This window comes from Capra hircus, chromosome 16 (assembly GCF_001704415.2).
Source record: "Capra hircus breed San Clemente chromosome 16, ASM170441v1, whole genome shotgun sequence".
Lineage (NCBI taxonomy): Eukaryota > Metazoa > Chordata > Mammalia > Artiodactyla > Bovidae > Capra > Capra hircus.
The window spans coordinates 33,797,415-33,822,750 of NC_030823.1; the positions used below are offsets into that span (position 1 = coordinate 33,797,415).

General features: G+C 37.1%; 1 protein-coding gene across 1 annotated transcript; it reads left to right on the top strand.

Moving 5' to 3' along the window:
* Window positions 575–25,336, top strand: FH (fumarate hydratase). Its single transcript, XM_018060277.1, has 10 exons — window positions 575–770; window positions 7,147–7,281; window positions 10,424–10,534; window positions 12,234–12,410; window positions 14,541–14,723; window positions 17,646–17,811; window positions 19,341–19,544; window positions 20,308–20,435; window positions 22,329–22,482; window positions 24,970–25,336. The coding sequence occupies exons 1-10, from the start codon at window positions 639–641 to the stop codon at window positions 25,110–25,112; spliced, it is 1,533 nt and encodes a 510-aa protein (XP_017915766.1). The 5' UTR covers window positions 575–638; the 3' UTR covers window positions 25,113–25,336.

Genomic DNA, 25,336 nt, shown 5'->3' on the forward strand with positions numbered 1-25,336 from the left:
GAAGAGAAAGGGAACAGTACAGACTGCAAGACAAGTTAGACGAACTGAGTAATTATCAGGGTTGGTTTTTTTATACATAATTATTATTTCATTCTCTGTTTTCTAAAATTTCTATACGGAAGATGTAACCTGGAACATATGAAAATAGAGCAAATAGAACATGTATTATGTGATTACATGGTAGATAAATGACCCAGGGATCGAACTCGGGTCTACCACATTGCAGGCAGATTCTTTCATGTCTGAGCCACCAGGGATGTTCCACATAAATGAATAAGTAAATTCTCCTCTCTACTCTACGCCACCAACCAATACAGACTCACTAGATATTAGCCCTCTGTTAGCCACAGTAACACAGGAAAACTACTCCTGTCTTCTTTGAACAACGAAACTACTGGTTCAAGAAACCACGAACTCTCTTTCCCATCATTCCTTTCCCTTAAGCTTCCCAGGAATCCTAGGGCTCAAGAGGAGGCAGTTAAGCCCGCCCCCTCACGCTTCCCTGGTCATTGGCCGTTGGTCCCGCCAGCTCGGTTTTGAGGCTGTTGATTGGATACGAGTGGGGACCGTGGGCGTTCTGACAGCCTGTGTGGAGGCGTGGCCATAACGCCCGGAAGCTCTACGAAGGCCGCCGCGCTATGGATCGCGCGCTCCGGCTCCTCGCGCGTTCGCGTTTACTCTCGCGGAATCCAGGTTCCGCCCCCAGCCCTGGCCTTGGCCCGGGTGGCCCAGCAGTCCTCCTGCTCCGGCCTCCGAACGCCGCTCGAATGGTGAGCTCGTGCTGCCCGACCGCCCTGGCCGCCCCGCGGTGACCTTCAGGCCTCCCGCCCGCCGGCCTTAGGGTCTCGTTACTGGCCCATGTGTTGGAACTTCGCTGCGGGCCCGGGGCGCTTCCTCAGTTGGAGGAGCGCTCGGGAGGGGCGGCAGCTGTTGAAGAGAGTCACGCCGGGCCTCCTGGACCGTGCCCGTGCCGCGCTCACTTCTGCGGCGACTGCCCTTGCGAGGATGCTGAGGTGGACGGTGTGAGGAGGGGGCGGCCACGCGGTGGGACAGTGTCGGGAAGGGGCAGCTCTGCCCCTGCCCTTGGTGGGCCCGGCTGAATCCAGCCCCTCGGAGCTAGCTTCTGGGGTCACAGCTGAGCAGTCGGTCTCCAGGCGGGATTGGAAGGTTCTTGTGAACCTAAGAGATTTTACTTCTCATGAAATTGGCCATTTAGTTTGTGAGATTGTTTTTCCCCACGTAACTTTTGTAAAACCTGGAAATATGAAACTGGCAGAATGTCCTGAAGTACGTTGGAGGAAATTGCATGGGACCTAACTATTGCTGAATCAGCACTTTTAATTGAGGCACGCCCTCCAAGGAACTAAACGTCCAATTTCAGGTTGGATACCCTAACTTAGGAGAAGGCAGTGGCACCCCAATCAGTACTCTTGCGTGGAAAATCCCATTGATGAAGGATCCTGGAAGGCTGCAGTCCTGGGGTCGCTGAGGGTCGGACACGACTGAGCGACTTCACTTTCATTTTCATGCATTGGAGAAGGAAATGGCAACCCACTCCAGTGTTCTTGCTTGGAGAATCCCAGGGACCGGGGAGCCTGATGGGCTGCCATCTATGGGGTCGCAGAGTCGGACATGAGCGACTTAGCAGCAGCACCCTAACTTACATGAGCTCTTTTTCAATTTAGAAAGTAGCCTACGGAAATTTGGGCTTTAGTAAATAAACATTGAATAGGTATGCTCACATGTGTGTTATCAGGAAAAGTTTGAGAAATAAATGCTGGTTTAGGAAGGCTTACTGTTTTGCCCTATTCACTCTGATTTGTGATTTGAGCTTTTATTCAGAGAGATGTGACTTCAGACTCTATTCTGTTACTCAGAGTTGGGATTTTGGTCAGGTAATACTGTAATACATACAGTAGTATGTAATACATAATACATGAAAATAATTTCAGATACTCAGCAATGTTGTCCCTGTGGAAATTCTTTGAATTTGGGACATGGTGAGTGCTTTATTAAAAGAATGCTTCCATCTAGGGGATTTCAAAGGCCCAAGACACTTTCTGGACTATACACTTTAAGATAATTTGATGACGTCATTATATCTGAAACTAGAAATTAAGGATGCTTTATGTTTCTTCAGCTCCCTGATTGAATGATTTTAGTGCACTTTAAAGCCTTTTAAAAAGTTATTTTTCACTTATTTAGTGTTTTGTAAAAAAGGAATAAAAGACTGAAGAACTGAATCTATCCTGCTGTTAATGTAAAAAAAAAAAAAAGCACTATCTCGCTTTTAGTGTTGTAGTGTTAGCTAACATCAGGTGAGGATAGATTTTTTTTCTCCATAATTGTAAATACATCTGTTGCCCTCTAATCTCAGCTCCAAAAGCTCCGAGTTGATCTAAGTTTTTCTTGTTCCTAGTGTTAAGAAATAAACTATATTCAATACCCAGTGACAAACCATAATGTAAAAGAATAAGAAAAAATATATACATCTAACTGAGTCACTTTGCTGTACAGAAGAAATTAACACAATACTATAAATCAGTTGTACTTAAATAAACTTTTTACAAAAAGAACTTCAAATAACCCTAAATGCCCTAAATTACCTTTTGTCTCAGTTAAGAATACAAGTTCATCAGATAGGAAGATTATGTTGAATGCCCCCTGTGTGTGAAGCAGTCACTGTGGGCACAGAGTTTAGACTGCTTGTGTGCCTGCATCCCTGCTCAGTCGTGTCCAACTCTTTGCAACCCCATGGATGGTAGTCTGCCAGGCTCCTGTGTCTATGGGGGTTGCCATCCCCTTTTCTAGGGATCTTCCCAACCCAGGAATCAAACTCATTTCTCCTGCATTGGCAGGCAGATTCTTTACCACTGTGCCACCTGGGAAGACGTTAGAGACGATTGTGGCATGTTAAGTAAATAAAGCAGTTATTAGTAAATAAGCAAAGATGTCATCCACAGTTAATTAAAATGTGATACTGAGGAGAAAAATAGAGAATATACAGTGGAGACCTGCTACATGATACTGCCTTGGTAGCATGGTGGACAAAGAAGTTCTACATTTTTTAAAGTTACTTCATCTTCAAGATAGCCATCAAGTCTGAAAACATGGATAATACCTTACTCTATATTGCAGTACAGTATCAATAAACCACTTATTACATATTTGTCAGTATTTTAAGACTTGGTAGTCACCCTGTACTTTAAGAACTGAAAGACTAAAAAGTCTGTTTAGAGAAACTGGAAACCCAAACACAATGAAGTCACATTTGGGATTTTTAACCTCTTGAGATAGTCTTTCTGCCTAAGAAATGGTTTGGATTTTCTTGAATTCTGAAATATTCTTTGAAACCACCTAAGGCTGAGAATGTGAAAGGCATTTTACCTTTTATTTAAAAGATATCATGGTTTAGTTAATGGTTATCTTACACATGCGTGGGGATATATTATAGGCCTAAGGCCTGTACCTTTTTACTAACCTTTAGACGCTTTAGACTCTGATAATTCTCCAAGCCAGGCTTCAACAGTATGTGAACTGAGAACTTCCAGATGTTCAAGCTGGATTTAGAAAAGGCAGAGGAACCAGAGATCAAACTGCCAACATCTGTTGGATCACAGAAAAAGCAAGAAGTTCCAGAAAAACATCTTATTTCTGCTTTATTGACTATGCCAAAGCCTTTGACTGTGTGGATCACAACAAACTGGAAAATTCTTGAAGAGATGGGAATACCAGACCACCTTACCTGCTTCCTGAGAAACCTGTATGCAGGTCAAGAAGCAACAGTTAGAACCAGATGTGGAACAATGGACTGGTTCCAAATTGGGAAAGGAGTACATCAGGGCTGTTTATTGTCACCCTGCTTTATTTAACTTTTATGCAGAATACATCATGAAAAATGGTTGGCTGGATGAAGCACAAGCAGGAATCAAGGTTGCAGGGAGAAATATCAATAACTTCAGATATGCAGAAGACACCACCCTTATGCCAGAAAGCAAAGAAGAACTAAAGAGTCTCTTGATGAAGGTGGAAAAGCTGGCTTAAAACTCAACATTCAAAAACAAAGATCATGGCATCTGGTCCCATCACATCATGGGAAATAGATGGGGAAACAATGGAAACTGTGACAGTCTTTATATTTTTGAGCTCCGAAATCACTGCAGGTTATGACTGCAGCCATGAAATTAAAAGATGCTTGCTCATTGGAAGAAAAGCTATGACAAACCTAGACAGCATATTAAGAAACAGAGACATTACTTTCCTGACAAAGGCCTGTCTAGTCAAAGCTATGGTATTTCCAGTAGTCATGTATGGATGTGAGAGTTGGACCATAAAGAAAGCTGAGCGCCAAAGAATTGATGCTTTAGAACTGTGGTGTTGGAGAAAACTCTGGAGAGTCCCTTGGACTGCAAGGAGATCCAGCCAGTCAATCCTAAAGGCAATCAGTCCTGAATATTCATTGGAAGAACCAATGCTGAAGCTGAAACTCCAGTACTTTGGCTGCCTGACTTATTGGCTGGGAAAGATTGAAGGTGGGAGAAGGGGATGACAGGATGAGATTGTTGGATGGCATCACTGACTCAATGGATATGAGTTTGAGCAAGCTGCAGGAGCTGGTGATAGGGAGGCCTGGCGTGCTGCAATCCACGGGGTCACAAAGAGTCAGAAACAACTGAGCGACTGAACTGAACTGAGACTCTGACTGATAGCATGTGAACTTGGAGACCACCTCATCAATTCCAGGTTGCTGGGGTTAGTGGATGGTAATTGTGCTTAAGATTTCTAGGACCAAATAGCCACCACACTGCAATGCACACTGGCCATATTATCCTTTCATGCTTCTCTTGGAGGGGAAGCAATTGTGAATAAAGATGCATCTATCAGGACATTGGGAAATTGCAGTTTGTGCCTGCCCTATGCCTAGCTGGTTAGACTCTAACCATCTCCCAGAAATTCTGTTCTCTGAATTATGGGATATAAAGACATGATTAAAAAAAACACATTTTTTTTATAATAATGGATTATAATAATTAAAAACTTATTTATATTTAATAGATTCCATCATAACCTCACTTTTTCATCAAAAGCACTGATAATTTTTTTCATTAATTTAGTTGAGCAGTCCTACTCATCTTGCCTAAGCCACTGGGAAGAGATAATGTAAGAAGGTTTTGAAAATCATACACGTGTTTTTCAAACTTCAGGTGGACTCATTAGTGGATGGAGAAATCAATATAGTGGACAGTTAACAGCATTGGGGTTTTGACTGAATAACATAGATAGAAAATATGAGGGCAGGACAGATTGTTTCACAAAACGTTTGTTTCTGGCTTGTGTGTATATACACATGTGTTTATGTATAATATAAAGGTTTTTTCTTCTGTAGGTCATTGTAGAGAGCCAGGCTCTTTTCAAATTACTGCTTCTGCCCTGGGTGCCAGAGTGTGAAATTTTGTCTGCACTCTTTGAGAGGGGAGTTTCTATTTCCCACAGACCTCTGGCCAAAAGTGAGGCCTGTGGCCTCCAAAGCCAAGGAACTCTTCTCAGTGCAAGACCCCCAGGCTAGGGACCCTGACACTGGACCTGGACCTCTTTCTCCTGGGGGAGAATCTCTGCGATTGTAATTATCCTCCAGTTTGTGGGTCACCTCCCCCTAGGGGAGTATAGGTCTTGACTTTACTGTGTCTTCACCCCTCCTACCTATTTTGCCATGGTACCTATATATCTTCGGTTGTAGAAGCTATTTTCTGCTAATTTTTCAGCTTTACTCATCAATCATTGCTCTGTAAATAACCATAATTTTGGTGTGCCCATGAGAGGAAATGAGCTGAGTCTTCCTTCTCTGCCATCTTAGCCACTCCTCTCCTCTGCAGACTTTTAGGCAGAAGAAAAAAATGTACCTCATTGATTATACTCCTGTATTTCTCACTAGATACAAGGATATTTTTCTTTTCATACAATTTAAAAAGTTTTGTATAAAGTTTTTTTTGTTGTTGTTCCGTCTTTCTAGTCCCAAGGGATAACTACAAAATTATTTTTTCCTATTCAGAGGACTATTTACTAAAATAAGATTACTTTGCTAGGTGTTTTTAAATCTTTCGAATCATCTGATCATCTTTATTTTATAATTAATGCAAGCTGAACATTAATTAAAATTCTGAGTATCTCTTTGAACTCTCTTTAAAATAAATATATGTAGATTCCAAATGTCTATTTTTTTTTAAAATTAGTATAAGTTGATGTACTTGGTAGAATCTTACGTTCTCCATAGAAGGGATTTTGGGTCATGGGTTCTTATCCTGGGGAATGAGTTGACTTCAAGCTATAAACCGCTTAAAGTCATATATAAGATTTTACATATACTTATATTTATGTTAATTTTTCTAGAGAGATGATCCATAGCTTTCCTCATATTCTCAAAAGATTCCAATACCCTGAAAAAGGTTAGGAACTGATCTGGCCCATGTCTCTGTAATTACACCATTTACTGTAATTATAGATGAGAAAAGCTGACTTGCTGAAGATGACAGAGCTATCAGGTGGTGGGCCATCTCACTGCAAAGCCTGGAATATTTTGTGTTGCACTAAGCTCTCTCTCATGCATAATATCTGTAGACAATGGTTGAGCTTCGGTTAAATATATAATATTTTCAAACTCTAAAAGTATTATTCTTAGGTTGTTTTCCAAAGTTCTTAGTAAAATTGTAGATCAAAGATTGACCAATAATAGGCATATTCCTGAATTGGAAAAGATTACTCTTTTGACTTCAAAGGCTTTCTTTGTATTTATCATGTGCATAGTGTATGAATCCTAGAATACATAATTAACATCTGTATTAATTTGTGTGACTGAAATTTTCAAGAAAAAAACTGGAAGTGGGGGAGAACAGTGAGAATCAAAGTGGAATTTTTTTTTGTCTTTGTGGTACTTAAGGATTTCTCTTCCCAGATATGATGTTTCCTGTATAATGGAAACATATTTCCAATTATTTTGGTATTATAAATTTATATTTCCAATTATATTTCCAATATTAAAAATTTCCAATTATTTCCAATAATTTCCTGTGTATTTCCTGTATATGATGTTATTTCTCCTGATACTTGTTTTCTTTTCAAGCTGTAACAGTGTCTTGTCTTTATTTTTAGGCAAGCCAAAATTCTTTTCGGATAGAATATGATACCTTTGGTGAACTCAAGGTCCCAAATGATAAGTATTATGGCGCCCAGACTGTGAGATCTACAATGAACTTTAAGATTGGAGGCATGACAGAACGCATGCCAGTAAGTGGCTTTTGTGGAAATGTTGGCTTATTTTAGATGAATTAGACATTACTCAATATTATGAGTTATAAATTACTTTATAAATATTTTAAAGAATTAAAATGTAAAGTCATTTCGAGAACTAGCTACAAAGCTAGTAATAAAGTGTTTCTCTCTCGTTAAACTTTTTCAAGTTTAGTATGCTAGTGCTTTAACCTATGACTTTGAGTCTTTTGGATTTTTATTTGATAGAACTAAGTGATTTGTTTTTCATTCTTGCTTGGATTTTTCATATTTTTACTAGAATGTTATAGTTTGTAAACATTTTTAATTTTGATTCTTCTTTATTGATGTAAAGCTTTTAAGAAACTGATTTAAAAGAAAACTTTTTTTTAAACATTTTATTTTGTATTGTGGTATAGCTGCAATATACTTATATGATTAATCAAAGATTAATAAATATTAATACATTAATATGATTAATAAAGAATGCTGTGATAGTTTCAGGTGAAGAGCAAAGGATCTTAGCCATACACATACGTGTATCCACTGTCCCCCAAACTCCCCTCCCATCCAATTTTTCTTTAATATTATACTTTCTATCTTGGCTTCAGTTTGTAGAAAAGTGTACACTAATTCATAAAAATACTATTTGTCATGATGTCTGGCATATAGCATAATATATAAGTATTTGTTTAGTGCTACATGAATGATTTAATGATGAGAAAACTTTCTTATTTGTATGGAAACAAATATTTCATACAAATATATATGAAAACCATATTTCATTAAACCCTTACCTTAGAACTAATCTTCAGTTAGACCTGATATGTACTGCTAAGAAAGAAAAAGTCTGCCAGTTAAAGTTGTGTCATGTCATTGATTTGAAGATACATCTTGATTTCAGAGATGTTAAAGTGTGAAAAGAATTGACGAAATATATTACATATCCTACTGGAGCCCAACTAGAGTATGAAAAATAGCACAAGAATGCAGGATAGGCTAGTAAGCCTAGAAGTCCCCAGGCCTCATCTGGTGAGATACTGCTACCTTTATCTTTTAAATATACTTTTTATCTAAACAATAATTTTAACTTCCATATTTTAGCTCGTTACTAGGATTTCAAGACTAAATCTTGACAGGTTCATACACCTTTCCAAAGTGCAGTGCATCTCCTTAGAAAAATATCTCTGACATTGTTAACCCACAGCCAGTCTAATGGTGAGGGCCAGACTACATGGTTGGGAGAGAGAGGGTAGCAGCTGATCCTGAATATTCTCATATAGTTCAACTCCTTGGGTTAAAAAGATCAGTCTTAAGCAATATTAATTGGAGATGGCTCATGTTTTGACTTTCCTGCTTCAACCAGCAAGGTGTGTGGTTCTGGGGTGGTGTCATTGCTGCTGCTGTACCAGAGACAGAGCAATTGTTTGGATCTGGACAGGTGTCTGTGAAAGATGGATACAAGGGCTACCAATTTTTGCATATTTGGCTTCATCTGGATTAATTTTCTGAACTACATAAGATATAAAGCAGACTCTTTGTACCTGAGGTCCTTAGGAAAACAAAACCAAAAAAAAATTATGGACTTCTAATCTGAGTAAAGAATAATGAGACCGTTTTATCTCCAATGATATATTTACCATTTTGTTTTAGTAGTGCCCAGTGAAACTCTGTACTGTGACTTTTTTTTGTTTTTATGCATCCACAAACACCATGGGGTCAGTCACTCCATTTTGGTAGCCAGAGTTGATTGGCATTTGGTTGTGACTTCAGCATTGGTTTGACCCACTGCAGTGTTCCTGTAGAAAATGAAACTCTGATTTGTTTTCATGTGTAATCCTATGTGTCATATATCTCCATTTCATTTGGGTAGAACACTTGTAATGTTTTAATTTCCTGGATTTAGCAGGATATCCTCTGAAACAGATTAGTGCTACTAACCATGGGGGAAGAGGGGGGTGGTGCACCATGGCATACTGGTTCCTGGTCCCTCACCAACCCCCAGGCCCTACATGTGGCCCCCCCACCCCTCACACCCTCCAGCCACCACATTTTCATTCTCTTGATGGTTTACTGTGAAGAGGCTTTTTAGTTTGATGTAGTCCAATTTGTTTACTTTTGCTTTTGTTGCTTTTTCTTTTGGACTCCTCCAGAAAATCATTGCTGAGACTGATATCAAGAAGCTTACTGCCTATGTCTTCAAGAGTTTTATGATTTCCTGTCTTATATTCAAGTCTTAAATCCTTTTTGAGTTCATTTTTGTGTATGGTATAAGATAGTGGTCCATTCTCATTCTTTTGCATGTGGCTATCCAGTTTTCATAGCACCATTTTGCTACCTTTATTTTGCTTGTTATTTTATTCTTTTCTAAAGAGAAGGAAAAATTATTACATAGCGTGGAATCCAGTGAGGGGAAATAATGTTGTTGTTCAGTGGCTAAGTGGTGTCCAACTCTTTTGAGACCCCATGAATTGTAGCCCACCAGGCTCCTCTGTCCATGGGATTTTTCAGATAAGAATACTGGAGTGGGCACCCATTTCCTTCTCCAGGGGATCTTCCCAAAACAAGGATTGAAAGCCCCTGTATTGGCAGGTGGGTTCTTTACTACTGAGCCACCAGGGAAGCCCAAATAATGGTATGAGTAAAAGTTACTCAGTTGTGTCTGACTGTTTGTGACCCTATGGACTGTAGCCAGCCAGGCTCCTCTGTCTGTGGAATTCTCCAGGCAAGAATACTGGAATGGGTTGCCATTCCTTTCTCTAGGAAATAATGGTGTAGGCTGTTGAAATGGTTGAGTATCGTTTGTTTTTAAATATGTGATGTAAAATCATGTGTGTGGTAATATCTTTTAAAAAATAGGACAAATGGTATATTGTACATCTGTGTGAATATGTGTGTATGTGTGTGTAAGGCATACATACGTGTCTATGAAAAGTCATTGTATTTGCTTTTGTTTGGTTGCCTATACAAATAGATAAATGATGGTTCTTGGTTTTTATATGCCTATCTTTAATCTTTCTCTATATCCTAAACATTTTAATATCATAATATTATTTAAGTTATTGTTTTCTGTACAATGTTTGTACCTGCATAAGATAGTAATTTTAAATTTTTCTGCTTAAATTGCAAATTGAGATATTTTTCTGATTAAAAATTTTAGATCCCAGTTATTAAAGCATTTGGCATCTTGAAGCGAGCAGCTGCTGAAGTAAACCAGGATTATGGTCTTGATCCAAAGATCGCTAATGCAATAATGAAGGCAGCAGATGAGGTAAGAGGTGATAAGAGTGTTTACTTGTTGGCATTAGATCCCTGTTATCTTCCGGATAATGATAAGCTCTGGCCTGAGGAAGGTGAATTCGCCCAGTTGTATCCGACTCTTTGCGACCCCATGGACTGTAGCCTACCAGGCTCCTCTGTCCATGGGATTTTCCAGGCAGTAGTACTGGAGTAGATTGCCATTTCCTTCTCCAGGGGATCTTCCCTACCCAGGGATCAAACCCGGGTCTCCCACATTGTAGACAAGCGTTTTACCGTCTGAGCCACCAAAGACACTGAAGAAAGGGGCACTGAATTCTTGAGTTAATGTGTTTTAGCATAGGATGACAATGTTATTGTTTGGTGAGGATATTAATATGATGCTTCAAATATATACTGTGGCAAATTTTCTGGTTGATTTTATACCTTTCATTTCTGATTCTCTTTACTTTTCCTTGTAATTTATATAGTTTAAAGATAAGTTTTTAAAGAGGCACTCTTTGAACTTCTATATTTGATTTCTTGTTTTATGTATAAATGATTCCCTTTAAAACTAGTTGGTTGTTTGATAATATGTGTGCAGAGTGTAATTTCACTCTTCCACCAATAACATGATTGTTGTGCAAAGATAAGCAGAGATAACAGTTTAAAAGTTCTAGATAAAATGTTCATTGCAGTACTGTTTTTTATAGCAGCTGTTTAAACAAGTTAGATTGTGAAGCCATAGAAATTTAGTTTTTTAAAGAATGTCATAGAACAAAGCCTAGCATATAGGAAGTGGGGAGGAAAGATTGCAAAATGCATGTATTTTATGATCCCAATTTTGTTTAGAAAAAGTGAATAGAAAACATGTTTGTCTGTATATATACTCCCATCACTTGAAGTAGAGACTAGAAGGAGATGCCAAAGTTCTAATCATCTTTATTTCTGAGGGTAGAACTATGATGACTGTTATACTTTTCTTAGTTCTCAGAATTTTTTACACTAATCACCTATTATTTTTATTTAGTTAGGAAAAAAGTTTTAATTTTAAATGAACCAGTTTTTTTAAGGTAATAGATTTCTAACATGCACGCTGATTTTCTTAGCTTAAAACTAAAATCATTCCAGAAGATGAAGTTAAGCACTTACTTTCCCAGAGAACTTAAAATTAAAAAACTAAATAACTCAGAATACAAAAATATGACAAAAATAGAGACAAATCTAGACATGTTTATGTCTGAGCTTGGAGGTTGCTACTCATGGGACATTTGTAGGATGCAGTAGCTACTAGTGAACTCACACTGATAAGTCGCTTGTTGGTTATAATGCTGACTCTGGCTGTAACATCTGTTGAGTGTTCCTGCTGAGTACCAACAGTTAATTTATCTAGAGACTTAACACATTTGCCAGCATTAACAAGTGGCCCTGTCTGGATATTACAGAGGGCAGTTGGAGAAATAGAAGAAAGATATCTTTGATTCAGTTTTCTTTTGGAATCAGTGAAATTTTTATGCCATTCATAATAGATTATCTTTCACCTTTTAAAGTAGCAGTGGTTATACTGCAGAAGCTTCAGTTTGCTCGACAACCAGGAACTGTAGTAGCACATGAAAAATATGCTTTAAAATAGTACTATAAATGATGCCGGCAATCATTTGATTCAAACAGCTTAATGAATATAGAATTTTTCTTATTTTTTAAAATACATTTTTTAACATTTTGTTTTGCAGGTAGCTGAAGGTAAATTAAATGATCATTTTCCACTCGTGGTATGGCAGACTGGATCAGGAACCCAGACAAATATGAATGTAAATGAAGTCATTAGCAATCGAGCAATTGAAATTCTGGGAGGTGAACTTGGCAGCAAGAAACCTGTACATCCCAACGATCATGTTAATAAAAGCCAGGTCAGTATATGACTTCTTTTCCTTGTATAAACTGAAAAGAATCCTGAGATTTTCCTTGTAAAACAGGCATTAACTTTTGACAGGGAAGGTTAATTCTGCTTATATTCTTTAATGGAAAGGACTTCTTTTATGTTCTTATTTATTTTAGGAATCTTGAGTCTATGTCTTAAATTTCATGAAAAGCACCTTTAGGGGGTAAAAATAACTTTTAGGATACTTGAATTTAGTATATGTGTATATTTTCATTGATTTATATTTTTAAAACTCTTTCTTTTGAAAAATAAAATTATTTATAAGAATTGCAAAGATATTTCAGAGTGTCTATGTACCCTTTACCCAGCTAACCTTAATCTTAAATATTTTACATAACCCTAGTACATTTGTCACACAAAGAAATTGAGATTGGTACAATACTCCTAAGCAGGCTTCATTAGTTTTCTATTGATGTCCTTCTTCTTTTAACCAGGATCCAGTCCATGCTCCACATTGTATTGTCATCACATCCCCTTAGTCTCCTCTAATCTGAGAGTTTGCCTTTTGTCTTTGTGACTTTTGAAAGCAGTGGTCAGATATTTCATAAAATGTCCCTCAATATAGGTTTGTCTGTTGTTTTCTCATGATTAGACTGAGACTGTGGATTTTGGGGAAGATTGTTAAGAAATGAAGGGCTCTTCTTGCATCATATCAGGGGTACATGATAATAGCACAAGTTGGTACTGGTGATGTTAACTCGAATCACTTGGTTAAGATGGTGTCTTCATTTTCCAATTGCCTATACTCCAGCTACTGCACTTAAGCTCTATTTCCTACAGGGAGGAATATCAAAAAACTTTTGGACATGTGTTAAAATAACCACGAAATTAATAGAGAACTTTGAGGCTATGAAAACAGCCTCTTTTTCCCTAAACTTTTGCCTATTAATTTTTAACATTCATCAGAGGATCTTGCCAATAGCAATTACTGCTGTGATGTTTTAATAGTAATTTTCTTTTCCCCCCTTTCTTTTTGCATTTATTAATTGAAATTTTTCTGTAAGGAATATTGTCTTCTCTCTCCCCTCAGATTTATTTCTTTATTTAATCATTTATGTATGTAAACATGAATTCATTAGTATTTTTTAAGGTTATAATCCAGTATTTTTGTTCTTTATGTTGCTACTCATATCGTTCCATAAAGCCACAGCATGTTGGCTCCTGTGTCCTTTGAACATGCCACCATCCCTTTTTTTATTTTTAAGGCACTTATTTTTTCCACTACAAGCTGCTCCAGGCTTATCATCTTGTATTTTTCCTGTGCTAACCCCCCTAAGCAATCACTTTTCCAAAGACCTTTTGGAGGATCTTATTGGGAAGTGATATTTAAAAATCAGGATGTGGGTACCTAGTGTAATTTAAAATATAGTGAAGTTTATTTATTTATTTTTTCCCATAAATGCATGGTGTGAAGGATTTTGCAAACCTAGGACTTGCATTTCAGTATGAGTTTATCTTTTATGTATACTGAAGTCTGAAATCTACTTCAGAATAACCTAGTGTGTATGGTCAGGTAGAGGACTGAGGTGGAGTCAAAGATAACATCATAATTTAAAAGTACAGGTTTACATTTGACAAAAGAGCATGGTGTTTAGACTACCTGGTCAGGTTCCAGTTCTGCCAACCCTAAATACTTCGGCATGGCATATAATTTCTTTGACAGATTCTGTTCTGTTTTTAAACTGGTGACCTATCTCACAGAATTTTCCTCAAGTTTAGTGAAGGAAGGAATGTTTGTGAAAGACTGTATGTGTTATTTAACTGTAAGATGTTTTATTACTGCTATCCTTACATCTGCTAGGTGTACTTCTTTGTGTCTTGCTGTTATTTATTAGCAGGTAGATATAGTAATATGTAATAACATTCATTGTAGGTAGTCTGTGTAATACAAACCTAAATACCTTCTGCAAAGGAAATCAGGTTGCTTCTTTTGCTTCTTATTTGATCCTAAGTGACTTGGCATACATAAATATAATTGAGTACTAAATATGCTACGTTTTGAGTAGTCACTTAGTGAGATTTTTAACTGAGACATTCAAGTTTGTATTTTTTGCCTATGAGTTAACATTTTATGTTTCTTTTGAAAACTTCCCGACAGAGCTCAAATGATACTTTTCCCACAGCAATGCACATTGCTGCCGCAATAGAAGTTCATGAAGTGCTGCTCCCAGGACTACAGAAGCTGCATGATGCTCTCGAAGCAAAATCCAAAGAGTTTGACCAGATCATCAAAATTGGGCGTACTCATACACAGGACGCTGTTCCACTTACTCTTGGGCAGGTATATTGAGTGTGGTTAGATTTGGTTCCATTGTGAGCTTGGTACAAATGGCCAATATATTACCCTTTAAATCACACTGGTTTAAATGGACAAGTTTATAACAGTTCAGTTCAGCAACAGAGATGATTCCTCATTAACCTGTCAGTGATTTTTATTGGCATCCACTCAGGAGAAGAGCAGGGCATACTGGTTATGAGCCAGATTCCACATCAGTCCTCTTGAGTTTAAATCTTAGCTTTGCTATATGCAAACTGTTGGACCTTAGGAAACTTAGCTTTTCTTTGTGTCAGTTTTTCTAGCTGTAAAACCAAGAAAATAATATCTCTTTCATAGAATAGTTATGAGGTTCAAATAAGCTAATTCGTGTAGAATGCTTAGAACTATTTCTGACACATTGTAAGCACATATTGGTGTTAGCTGTCACCATATTCATCAGTATCATTATCATAATTTCTTCCTTTGTCTCTCTTATTCTAAATTAGTAAGTTCTTTAAAAATTAATTTTAAAGTGGTTCAATATTTTGGCCACATGTAAAAGAGGTATTACTCTTTTCCAAAATACAGAAAGCATTTTTATGTTTCTTTATGATGGCTCAGAGGGTAAAGCGTCTGCCTGCAATCCGGGAGACCCAGGTTTGATCCCTGGGTCAGAAGGATCCCTTGGAGAAGGAAATGGCAACCCACTTTGGTACTCTTGCCTGGAAAATCCCATGGATGGAGAAGCCTGGTAGGCTGCAGTCCATGGAATCGCAGAGTTGGAGACTACTGAGCGACTTCACTTTCACTTTCAGTGATACCTTTAAAGAATGTCTAATAGTACACATTGCAGAGGAAATACAAGGAACAGATTTTGTCTCAGTAAGCTCACCACTTTGAGGTAGGACATACACAAATTCTATATCAAGTATCAGTAACAGTATTTTTGTAGAAATTCAAGTTAGTGTGAGAGTTTGGCTGCTGGTTATTTGGAAAGATTTCATTTGTAGTTTTGTTCATCTGATAGCAAACAATGGAAAAAAACATGATCGTTTTCCTTAAGTTTATGACAGCAGGAATAAGGAAAACTGGAAATGATTAATTGAAGTACACATGATGTGACTAAATTAAGGTTACTAAATTAAGTTGCTTCTTAAGCTGTATTTTATTTCTCTTTACATCATTGGCTCTTCAGTTCAGTTCTGTCCCTCAGTCCTGTCCGACTCTGCAACCTCATGAATCGCAGCACGCCAGGCTTCCCTGTCCATCACCAACTCCCGGAGTTCACTCAGACTCATGTCCATTGAGTTGGTGATGCTATCCAGCTATCTCATCCTCTGTCGTCCCCTTCTCCTCCTGCCCCCAATCCCTCCCAGCATCAGAGTCTTTTCCAATGAGTCAACTCTTCGCATGAGGTGGCCAAAGTATTAGAGTTTCAGCTTTAGCATCAGTCCTTCCAGTGAACACCCAGAACTGATTTCCTTTAGAATGGACAGGTTGGATCTCCTTACAGTCCAAGGGACTCTCAAGAGTTCTCCAACACCACAGTTCAAAAGCATCAATTCTTTGGTGCTCAGCTTTCTTCACAGTCCAGCTCTCACATCCATACATGACCACTGGAAAAACCATAGTCTTGACTAGATGGACCTTTGTTGGCAAAGTAATGTCTCTGCTTTTGAATATGCTATCTAGGTTGGTCATAACTTTCCTTCCAAGCAATAAGCATTTTTTAATTTCATGGCTGCAGTCACCATCTGCAGTGATTTTGGCTCTGCCACACATAAGTTCTAAGGAGATACAGTATCTGTTTTTGAAACTTTAGAGTATCCCTCTGGTTTCTAGTTTTTTTCCTATTTTGTGTGTGTGTTACATGTAGGAAAACCGTTATATGCTAAAGTCCATTTGGGCTATGACTCAGCTTCCTATGTAAAATCATTCTTTGTGACAGAAAGTTACATTTTTCTGTTTATCTTACCAGAGGCATTTATACTTGCTTTTATTGAAATGGTCTTTTGAGTTTCTTGAGTATAATTTTTTCTCTAATGTATTCCTTAAGTGAATTAACCTGGTATATATGTAAGTGATATTAGATCAGATGGAAAGAAGTTGTATCTTCTAAAAAATGTTTTCTTTAGAGTAGTGTGAAATCCGAGTACTAATCAAAAGTATTCATGGTTTTTCAGTGTTGTCAGACAGGGGAAAGAAAAGATAGATTGAATGTAACCATATATCCTGGCTTGCTCAGTTGAGTTCTAGTTTATGCCCTCTGTCCTTGCATAGTTCTTAATAGGGCCCTTGCTGTGTTCCAAACATGATGATTTCTGTGGTTACTTTACTTAAAAGTATGTTGTACTTTGGGAACCAGTGTGGCATTCATAGCAGAATTAAAATGCATCATGAAGCTACCGAGGGTCGTATTCTACCCTGTTACCTTCTTAGGCTGTTCAGTAGGTCACTTAGCTTCTTGAGACCCTTTAAAACACCCTCAAATTCCATGTCAGGTTTTTTAACTGAAATTGTATGGAGGCTATTTCTATATTTGCATTTTTCTTGAGGAGATTCAGTTTTTTTCTTTCTTCAAGTTATTTGAAATACACCAACAAAATAAATCATTTGCATATAAACCAATAATTTAATCTAGTAAAGTTGGTTTTTTTTTTAATGTTTATTTCCTTTGTTGGTTTTCTTTGTTTTCTGTTAAAAGAGTAGTTTATAAGTAGGTTGCATGTTGTTATCAGTGGCATTGGCTACCTGATAGGTTTATAAATGCCCTTTCACCCTTGTACATTGTTTATCATATAAATTAATATAATTGCCGCTTGAGTAGCTTCTAATTTTGTACCTGAGATGTGTTTTTTAAAAACTTATATTTAATGCAGTTAGAGGGACTTAACATGCCATTAGGAAATTGTATACTCTCTCATCTTAATTTCTTTATTTTTTCAGGAATTTAGTGGTTATGTTCAACAAGTGAAATATGCAACAACAAGAATAAAAGCTGCCATGCCAAGAATTTATGAGCTCGCTGCTGGGGGCACTGCTGTTGGCACTGGTTTAAATACTAGAATTGGCTTTGCAGAAAAGGTTGCTGCAAAAGTGGCTGCGCTCACAGGTAGGTGATAACATGGCTTACTACTCATTACCATTAGACCAGTCTGTGTTTTTCTCGGTGTTTTTGCTTTGAATTCTTACAGATTAAAGTTAGAAATAATACTTCCCCATCAGTCATCTACTTTGTGTCTGTTTTAGAAGTTGTGATATTAATCCTGGTATTTTTAAAAAGTTTTCCCTCTGTAAGTTCATACAGCATGTAATTATTAAAATCTACTAGTGCTAATTTCATTTACTATCTGGTAGTATTCAATTATTGTCCATTCAAAGCTGTTTTAGGCTTCCTTGGTGGCTCAGTTGGTAAAGAACCTGACTGTGATGTAGGAAACCTGGGTTGGGAAGATCTCCTACAGAAGGAAATGGCAACCTACTCCAGTAATCTTGCCTGGGAAATCCCATGGACAGAGGATCCTGGTGGGCTACAGTCTATAGGGTCACAAGAGTCACATGACTTAGCAACTAAATCACCACCAAAGCTGTTTTGAATACTGTTTTTCAAAGCAGGAAGAATCAAATGATTGGTGAGAAATTGATTTGAATGACAAATATGTTAGAGATTGGCTGGCTTAATTTCTTTTTTCCCTATGGTATACTGTGACATTTCTTTGAATTAATGACCTTTTTGAAGGTCTCAATAATGGTAACTGTTAATAGAGCTATTGTCTCCAGAAAACTCTTATTAACATGCAAATCTTAACAGAGAGCACAGATAATTCTACATTTCTTATTATTGCTTACTAGCAGAGATTTGACTTTTAATTAAACTTTAATCAGTGAGAATTGTAATATGGGGTCTAGAATATGTAGATCTTTAAAAATTTGAACATGGAAGCGACTGAGAATGTCTAGTTCATTTTGACTTCCTAATCTCTCAGAGGAGCTTGTAGGTACTGGCTAGAGAAGAGAATGCATGTGTACTCAGCCGCTTCAGTCGTGTCTTTTGTGAGTCCATGGACTCTAGCCCACCAGGCTTCCCTGTCCATGAGATTTCCCAGGCAAGAATACTGGAGAGGTTTGCCATGCCTTCCTCCAGAGGCTCTTCTCAACCCAGGGATCAAACTTGCAGTTCTTACATCTTCTGCATTGGCAGGCGTGTTTTTACCACTAACGCCACCTGAGAAGCCCAGAGATGAGAATAGGATGCCTAAAATGGGGGGGAAATTGTACTAGAAAAGGAGTTTGGAATCGAGTGGAGTGAGTTTTACCTACTTTTCATCTTTACTCACGGCATCATACACATGTGTTTGCAATATCAGAATGCTTTTTCGTTTAGTATTTTATATTTCTTTCAACATTTATTGTACTTGTTTTATCTTTTAAATGTGCTACTATCATTAGATTCCTTCTCCTCAGGACATCTTGATGAAATGTGGAGAAAGCTTGAATCTTAAGCATTTCTTTCTGAAGTTGAATTTTTATTCTGTTTTTGCTTATGTTCATATACTGACAGTTTCTGTTTAACTTGCTGATATTAGAAAAATGTTTAATTTTACCTATTAACTCATACAGGTTATTGATTTTTTTCTTCAGGCTTACCTTTTGTCACAGCTCCAAATAAGTTTGAAGCTCTGGCTGCTCATGATGCTTTGGTTGAACTCAGTGGAGCCATGAATACTACTGCTTGCAGTCTGATGAAGATCGCAAATGATATTCGTTTTCTGGGTTCTGGTCCTCGCTCGGGACTGGGAGAACTAATTTTGCCTGAAAATGAACCAGGAAGCAGTATCATGCCAGGTAATCATGTAGCTGGCTCCCAGGTGGCTCAGTGGTAAAGAATCCACCTGCCAAGCAGGAGATGCAAGTTCAATCCCTGGGTCAGGAAGATCCCCTGGAGAAGAAAATGGAAACCCACTTCAGTATTCTTGCCTGGAAAATTCCATGGATAGATGAGCCTGGTGGACTATAGTCTGTGGGGTCGCAACTAGTTTGACATGACTTAGTAACTAAACAACGACAATCATCACATAGCTGGTAAATGTTAGAACTAAAACTTGATTAGAACCCAGGCATTCTCATCTACAAAGTACGTCTTTTTTAGTTTAACATGATCTGTAAGTAGATGGGGACATGGGTGGCACACTTGTTTCAGAATGTGTTTAGAGCTACCTTTGATCAGAACTTCTGGGAGCATCACTAACAATATAGGAGAAAACAGTTTTAGTAAGTATCATGTATTCTGATTTCCACATTAGAAAATGTGTAAATAGTTCTGTCTTTCACAATCCAAAGCAAATAGAATTCTAGAACAGGCTATTAAAGTGATCTTAATGGGTTGAGTAAAAAGAATTACATCACATGTCTCTTATTTCATTTTTTCCTCTGGGCTTTGGCCAGTGAGGTATGGGAGGCTACACCCATATGGTTGGGGCCTTGCTTTATTATATGTCTTGCTTTGTCTTTGCTTCTTTTCTTGTTTATTGGATATAAAACCTAATTTTAACTCATACTTGAAGCCATCGGTGTGTTTGATGTGGTATCTTTGGTGGTTTTCTTGAAGGAAAGGTGAACCCCACCCAGTGTGAAGCAATGACCATGGTTGCAGCCCAAGTCATGGGGAATCATGTTGCTGTGACCGTTGGAGGCAGCAATGGACATTTTGAGTTGAATGTTTTCAAGCCAATGATGGTAAGTTTTTTATTTTTATTGTCTTTGACCCAAAGCTAGTTATCTTGGTTTTTGTCTTTCATAAAGATTTCTTAAAGTTTGTTAGGTACTAAGATAATATGAGTAGCAATTGGAAGTCAAGCATATATTAATGTTAGAGGATTAATCCTGGGTATTTAATTAGGTGACTTTTAGGTTAAGTAATCAATGGTTTGCTTTTTATAACAGGAAGAAAAATTCTGGAAGTGGGTTATAGGTTTCTTTCTTGTTCCTAGCCACTGGGGACACCAACTGCTAGAATTACATTCTAGTTCCTCAGTTAATAAACAAGAGGAAAGAAACTCTCCCTCCATTCTGTCTCCTTTTCATACTGCTGCTTTCTTCCTCTCCAAATTCAGCCATTTTAAAGGAATGCCCGCTCTCACTTGCATGTGCACTGCAGTTGGGCTTCCACCCTTGCACTTGTATTTGAATTGTTCTTGTAGCACTGTTGAGTCCAGCAGACATGCCACGGCTCTTAACTGCCATCTGACCTAGACTTGTCCCTTGAAACACTTTTGTCCTTGGTTTATTCACTAATTTCTACCTAGTTCTCTTCCCTTTCTCTCTCAAGGCTTTCATTGGTTTTGCTCTTCCACATACCTTGAAAACATTGTGTCCACTCAGTGTTCAAGTCTGTTCTTTTTCCTTCATCTTCGTGAAGATGGAACAAATGGCATCATCTTTTATCCAGTTTACCCAGCTTCAGATAATGGAACTGTTATCATTTAGAGTCCTTTATTTGTGCGAAGTGTTATATCTAAATATATGTTAAAGTCTTATTTCCAGTTTGTATCTGGTGTAAAGTCTTATTTTAATTTGATAAGAACATGCAAATGACAAATATTATGTTTATTCATTCACTGTATTCATTAAATATTGATTGAGTACTAGTCTATGTCAGGCACTGTCCTGGTTGCTAGTGATAGAGCAATGAACAAAACAGGTTTTTTTGCCCTTACGTAATGTGCATGTTAGTGGAAAATAGAAGACAGACCAAAGCACATCTCATATCAAAAAGCTTTTCCTTTCAGGTCAGATTCCAAATAGTTAACACCAGCTGCCGGGCAGATACATGTGCATAACATTAAATGTCTTGCAGTTTTTTTTTTTAAAAGATCTGTTTTGTTTTTAATAGAGTAAGTCGAGATAATCAACATTTGCCATATAATAAAGTCATTAGTATTAAATTAAACCTTGGAAGTTCTGTGTGAGTCTGCTGTTGGAAGTGCTGTTTTCAGACCCTGGGATTTTAGACCAGAGAGATGAGGATGTGGCTATATATATATTTATTTTAATATAGGTTGGAAATGTCACAAAAAAATGCTAAAACTAATTGACGTAATACTGTTTTAAAATGTGTGCAAGGTTATTTTCAAGTGACCATGGAATATTTGTTTTGTGAAGCGTAAAAAACATGCTGATCATTAAGAACTGAGAAGCCCTGGCTTCACTGATTGCCTCACACACATGCTGAACTTTCCAATCTCTGCGTCTTTTTTTCTGTTTCTTTGCTTGGAAGATTCTTTTTCCATCTCTGGCGATTTCAGTTCTCTTCATCAGTAGAACTTCATCAGCTCCTACAACTGGAATTTATTTTTCTTTGTCTGCATTCTTTAACATTTCATACCTGTATTTTATAATACCACAGACTATCTTGTGCTTTAGTTATTTGTGTTTATGCCTTTTTACCTCTTAAAAGAGCACTTCTCCATCCTCAAATGTTTATAGTTTCTTTCATATTTTTGGGGGGTATGATTCCTTACAGGTTGTAAGAGTGCTATATGTTAATTGAATTATATTCATTTATGAACCAGCAAATGTGTTATTGAACAAAGAAAAAAGCTAGGCTTAATAAATCTGTATCTCTCTCAGATTAAAAACGTGCTACACTCAGCTCGACTGCTGGGGGATGCATCAGTTTCCTTCACAGAAAACTGCGTGGTGGGAATCCAGGCCAACACAGAAAGGATTAGCAAGCTGATGAATGAGTCCCTAATGTTGGTGACAGCTCTTAATCCTCACATAGGTATGCGTTTAAAGAATAATAATGTCATTTTGAATATACAGTTTAAAAGCTGAGAAAGTTTTAAGGACTAAGACTACTGGATCAATGTTAGTGAACAACAGATTTCTTTTGAACATTGTCTTAAGACATTTGGAATTGTTTTGAAAGATGCTATATATATATTATTTATAACCTTTATGGTATAATATTTCTTTCAAAAACTTGATTGATTATACTTCATTTATTTGAAATGTGGCAAGTTCAGAAGTAGAACTTAAAGCTCATAGAATTTAGATACTTTGGGACATTAAATTCAGATACTGAATATCCTCTCAGTTTGTATTGTTGGGACTTGCTTACTAACAACACTGAATGAACTCATTTTTCTACCTTCTCTAGATGTTACTATACTTTTTTTGTTGTTGTTTTATAACTCAGAAATGGATTAAATTTTTTAAAAAAAGGGTTATGTTTGCATTTCTTATAGGGAAAGGGGGGAAATATTTTGTCTAAAACTGTGGCTTTTGTGTTGCAAGCCTTTTCCAGATTTATAAATATTTCATTATATAGATTCATACTTGTTAACTTGGATTATAGATCGACCATAATGATCCCTATTAAATACACTCTTTTAACTCATAGATTTTGAGGCACTCATTTCTTTATGTTATAATGTATTAAAAGCCTTTCCCCACCATTTCCTTACTGCTGAGCTGAAGTTATTAATGTACTCTTTGGTTTTGTACATTAGAACAAGTTATGATGCAGTCTTTTGGTGTGATATCAGTACTGTTTTAAAATAGTCTTCAATAATCCTATACTTTCAAGGCTGATTTTATATTCTTGGCTTCATGTCGAGCTATAATTTCAGCCTTATAAAGTTAGAGCTTATGACTGCTTCAGGTAGCTATGAGCCCAATATGCTGTCTGTTTTTGGAATAGTATGAAAAATGGCAATAATACTGGATTCTTTTGAAATTATTGTACCTTAGCATTCAGCTGGAGAGATATACCGAGGAACCCAGAGGTTCATGGGAGAAATGTTTCACCATGTTTATATTCCAGAATTTGTTACTAAAATGTTTAAATTAGAGATACTCCTAAAGCAGAATGATTGGTATCTTTCTTAGAGTCAGTTTAATGTGAGGTAAAGGCCGTTCAAGGATAAGTGGGCAAAAGCACACCTGACTGGTGACAAAGCATGAGCCTTACAGCTCTACATCATGGGTTCTGATTGTGCTCGTTATGTGTAACAGGTAGTCATGTTTTGGGGACTTGAATGAAAACTGAAAGGGTTAGCATAATGCATAGACTTTAATGTCATTATTAACTTTAAAGTATGGAATATCTAATATTAACCCCAAAGGTTTAACATAAGAATTCTTTCAAAGTTGGTTTGATCAGTAAATGCCCATTTCAACATGTTCTAGCATTCAGTGTTAATTTTATATTAACTATGTCCATAATGTTTTATAGGTAGATTAATTGAAACTGTGCGTAACATCTTATATGTTGTTGATAATCACACATGACACATAACATTTTGTAGGTGGTTAATAATTGCACATGACACATAACATTTTTTTAAAATAATTTATTTGGCTGCACATCTTGCTTAGTGGATAACCATTGCAGACTTCGCTTTGTTCATACCCCTCTAATCTTGTTTTTTTTCCTCCTTCATTGATTTCATTTTTGTTAATTTCTTTTCTTTTTGGTTTTTGCCATTTTTAAAAAATTACATTAAATCAAGATAACCAGAATTTCCCTGCCTCTATTAATTTTAAAAGCAAATAACATTGATGTAAACAGTAGACCTGTGACCTCTTGTGCAAGTATATGTTTGTCCTGAAACTTCCCTACTTGTACTGTGTAATGTCTGAAAAGAGTGCAGAACAGAAAGAAATGCTGGAAACTCTGAAGGTGTGTGTCTCCTCAGAGCCCTGCCTGCCCCTCCCTCATTGTGAGAGTACTCTCCTCTCTTTTCCCTCTTAGAGCCTTTACCTTTACCACAGTTCCTGGACATGCAGTCCTATATTTTTTGTACTTCTGCAGCATTGAGCTTATTAATGCTTTGTTAGATAATTATTTTTGGTTAAACATACTATTGAAACAGCACATTTATACTACCCAGGTGTATATTTCTACGTCTTGGTGCTGCATGTGTATGTGTGTGTTTGTGTGTGTAGAGAGAGATGTCTATGTGTGTATATTTTCCCCCTTATGAAAATATCTGGATTAGTGAACATTTCTGTTTAGGGACACATCTTATAGAATGTGAGGTACGTGTTATTTAAGAAAAGTAAAGAAGGGTTTTATTTTGTATAAGAAATGACAGCTATCAAGATAACCCACTGCTAAATATTTTTAAGATTAAAAAGTGTTTACCTAAGAGGTTGGTTCAGTTCAGTTTAGTTGGTAGCATCAAATAAATAATAATATTACTCTTGCTTTAGAAAACCAAGTTTCACTACTAACTCCTATGTTACCTTTTAATGTTTTCTTCAGGGTATGACAAAGCCGCCAAGATTGCTAAGACTGCACACAAAAATGGATCAACCTTAAAGGCAACTGCTATTGAACTTGGCTATCTCACTGCAGAGCAGTTTGATGAGTGGGTAAAACCAAAAGACATGCTTGGTCCAAAGTGATTTAAATAGATTTATAATAAAAATGATTATGTCATATAAAATAAAAAGTGATACAGACTCCTTATATTTCTTAAACAAAAATGGATAAATGTGAAGGAAAATTGCTATTGAGCTTAACTGTCTAGCAGAGCAGTTTGGCCAGTGTATAAAACCCCAGGACATGCTAGATCTAAAATGAATTTTAAAAGTGTCAAATAAAATCACTAAATTGTATAAAATCAAAA

Bases quoted from the DNA above. Each gene is read 5' to 3' on its own strand.
- FH (XM_018060277.1), top strand. From the start codon at position 639: ATGGATCGCGCGCTCCGGCTCCTCGCGCGTTCGCGTTTACTCTCGCGG. The intron at 771-7,146 runs GTGAGCTCGTGC...CTTTATTTTTAG, and splicing joins CTCCGAACGCCGCTCGAATG to GCAAGCCAAAATTCTTTTCG. The intron at 12,411-14,540 runs GTCAGTATATGA...ACTTCCCGACAG, and splicing joins ATCATGTTAATAAAAGCCAG to AGCTCAAATGATACTTTTCC.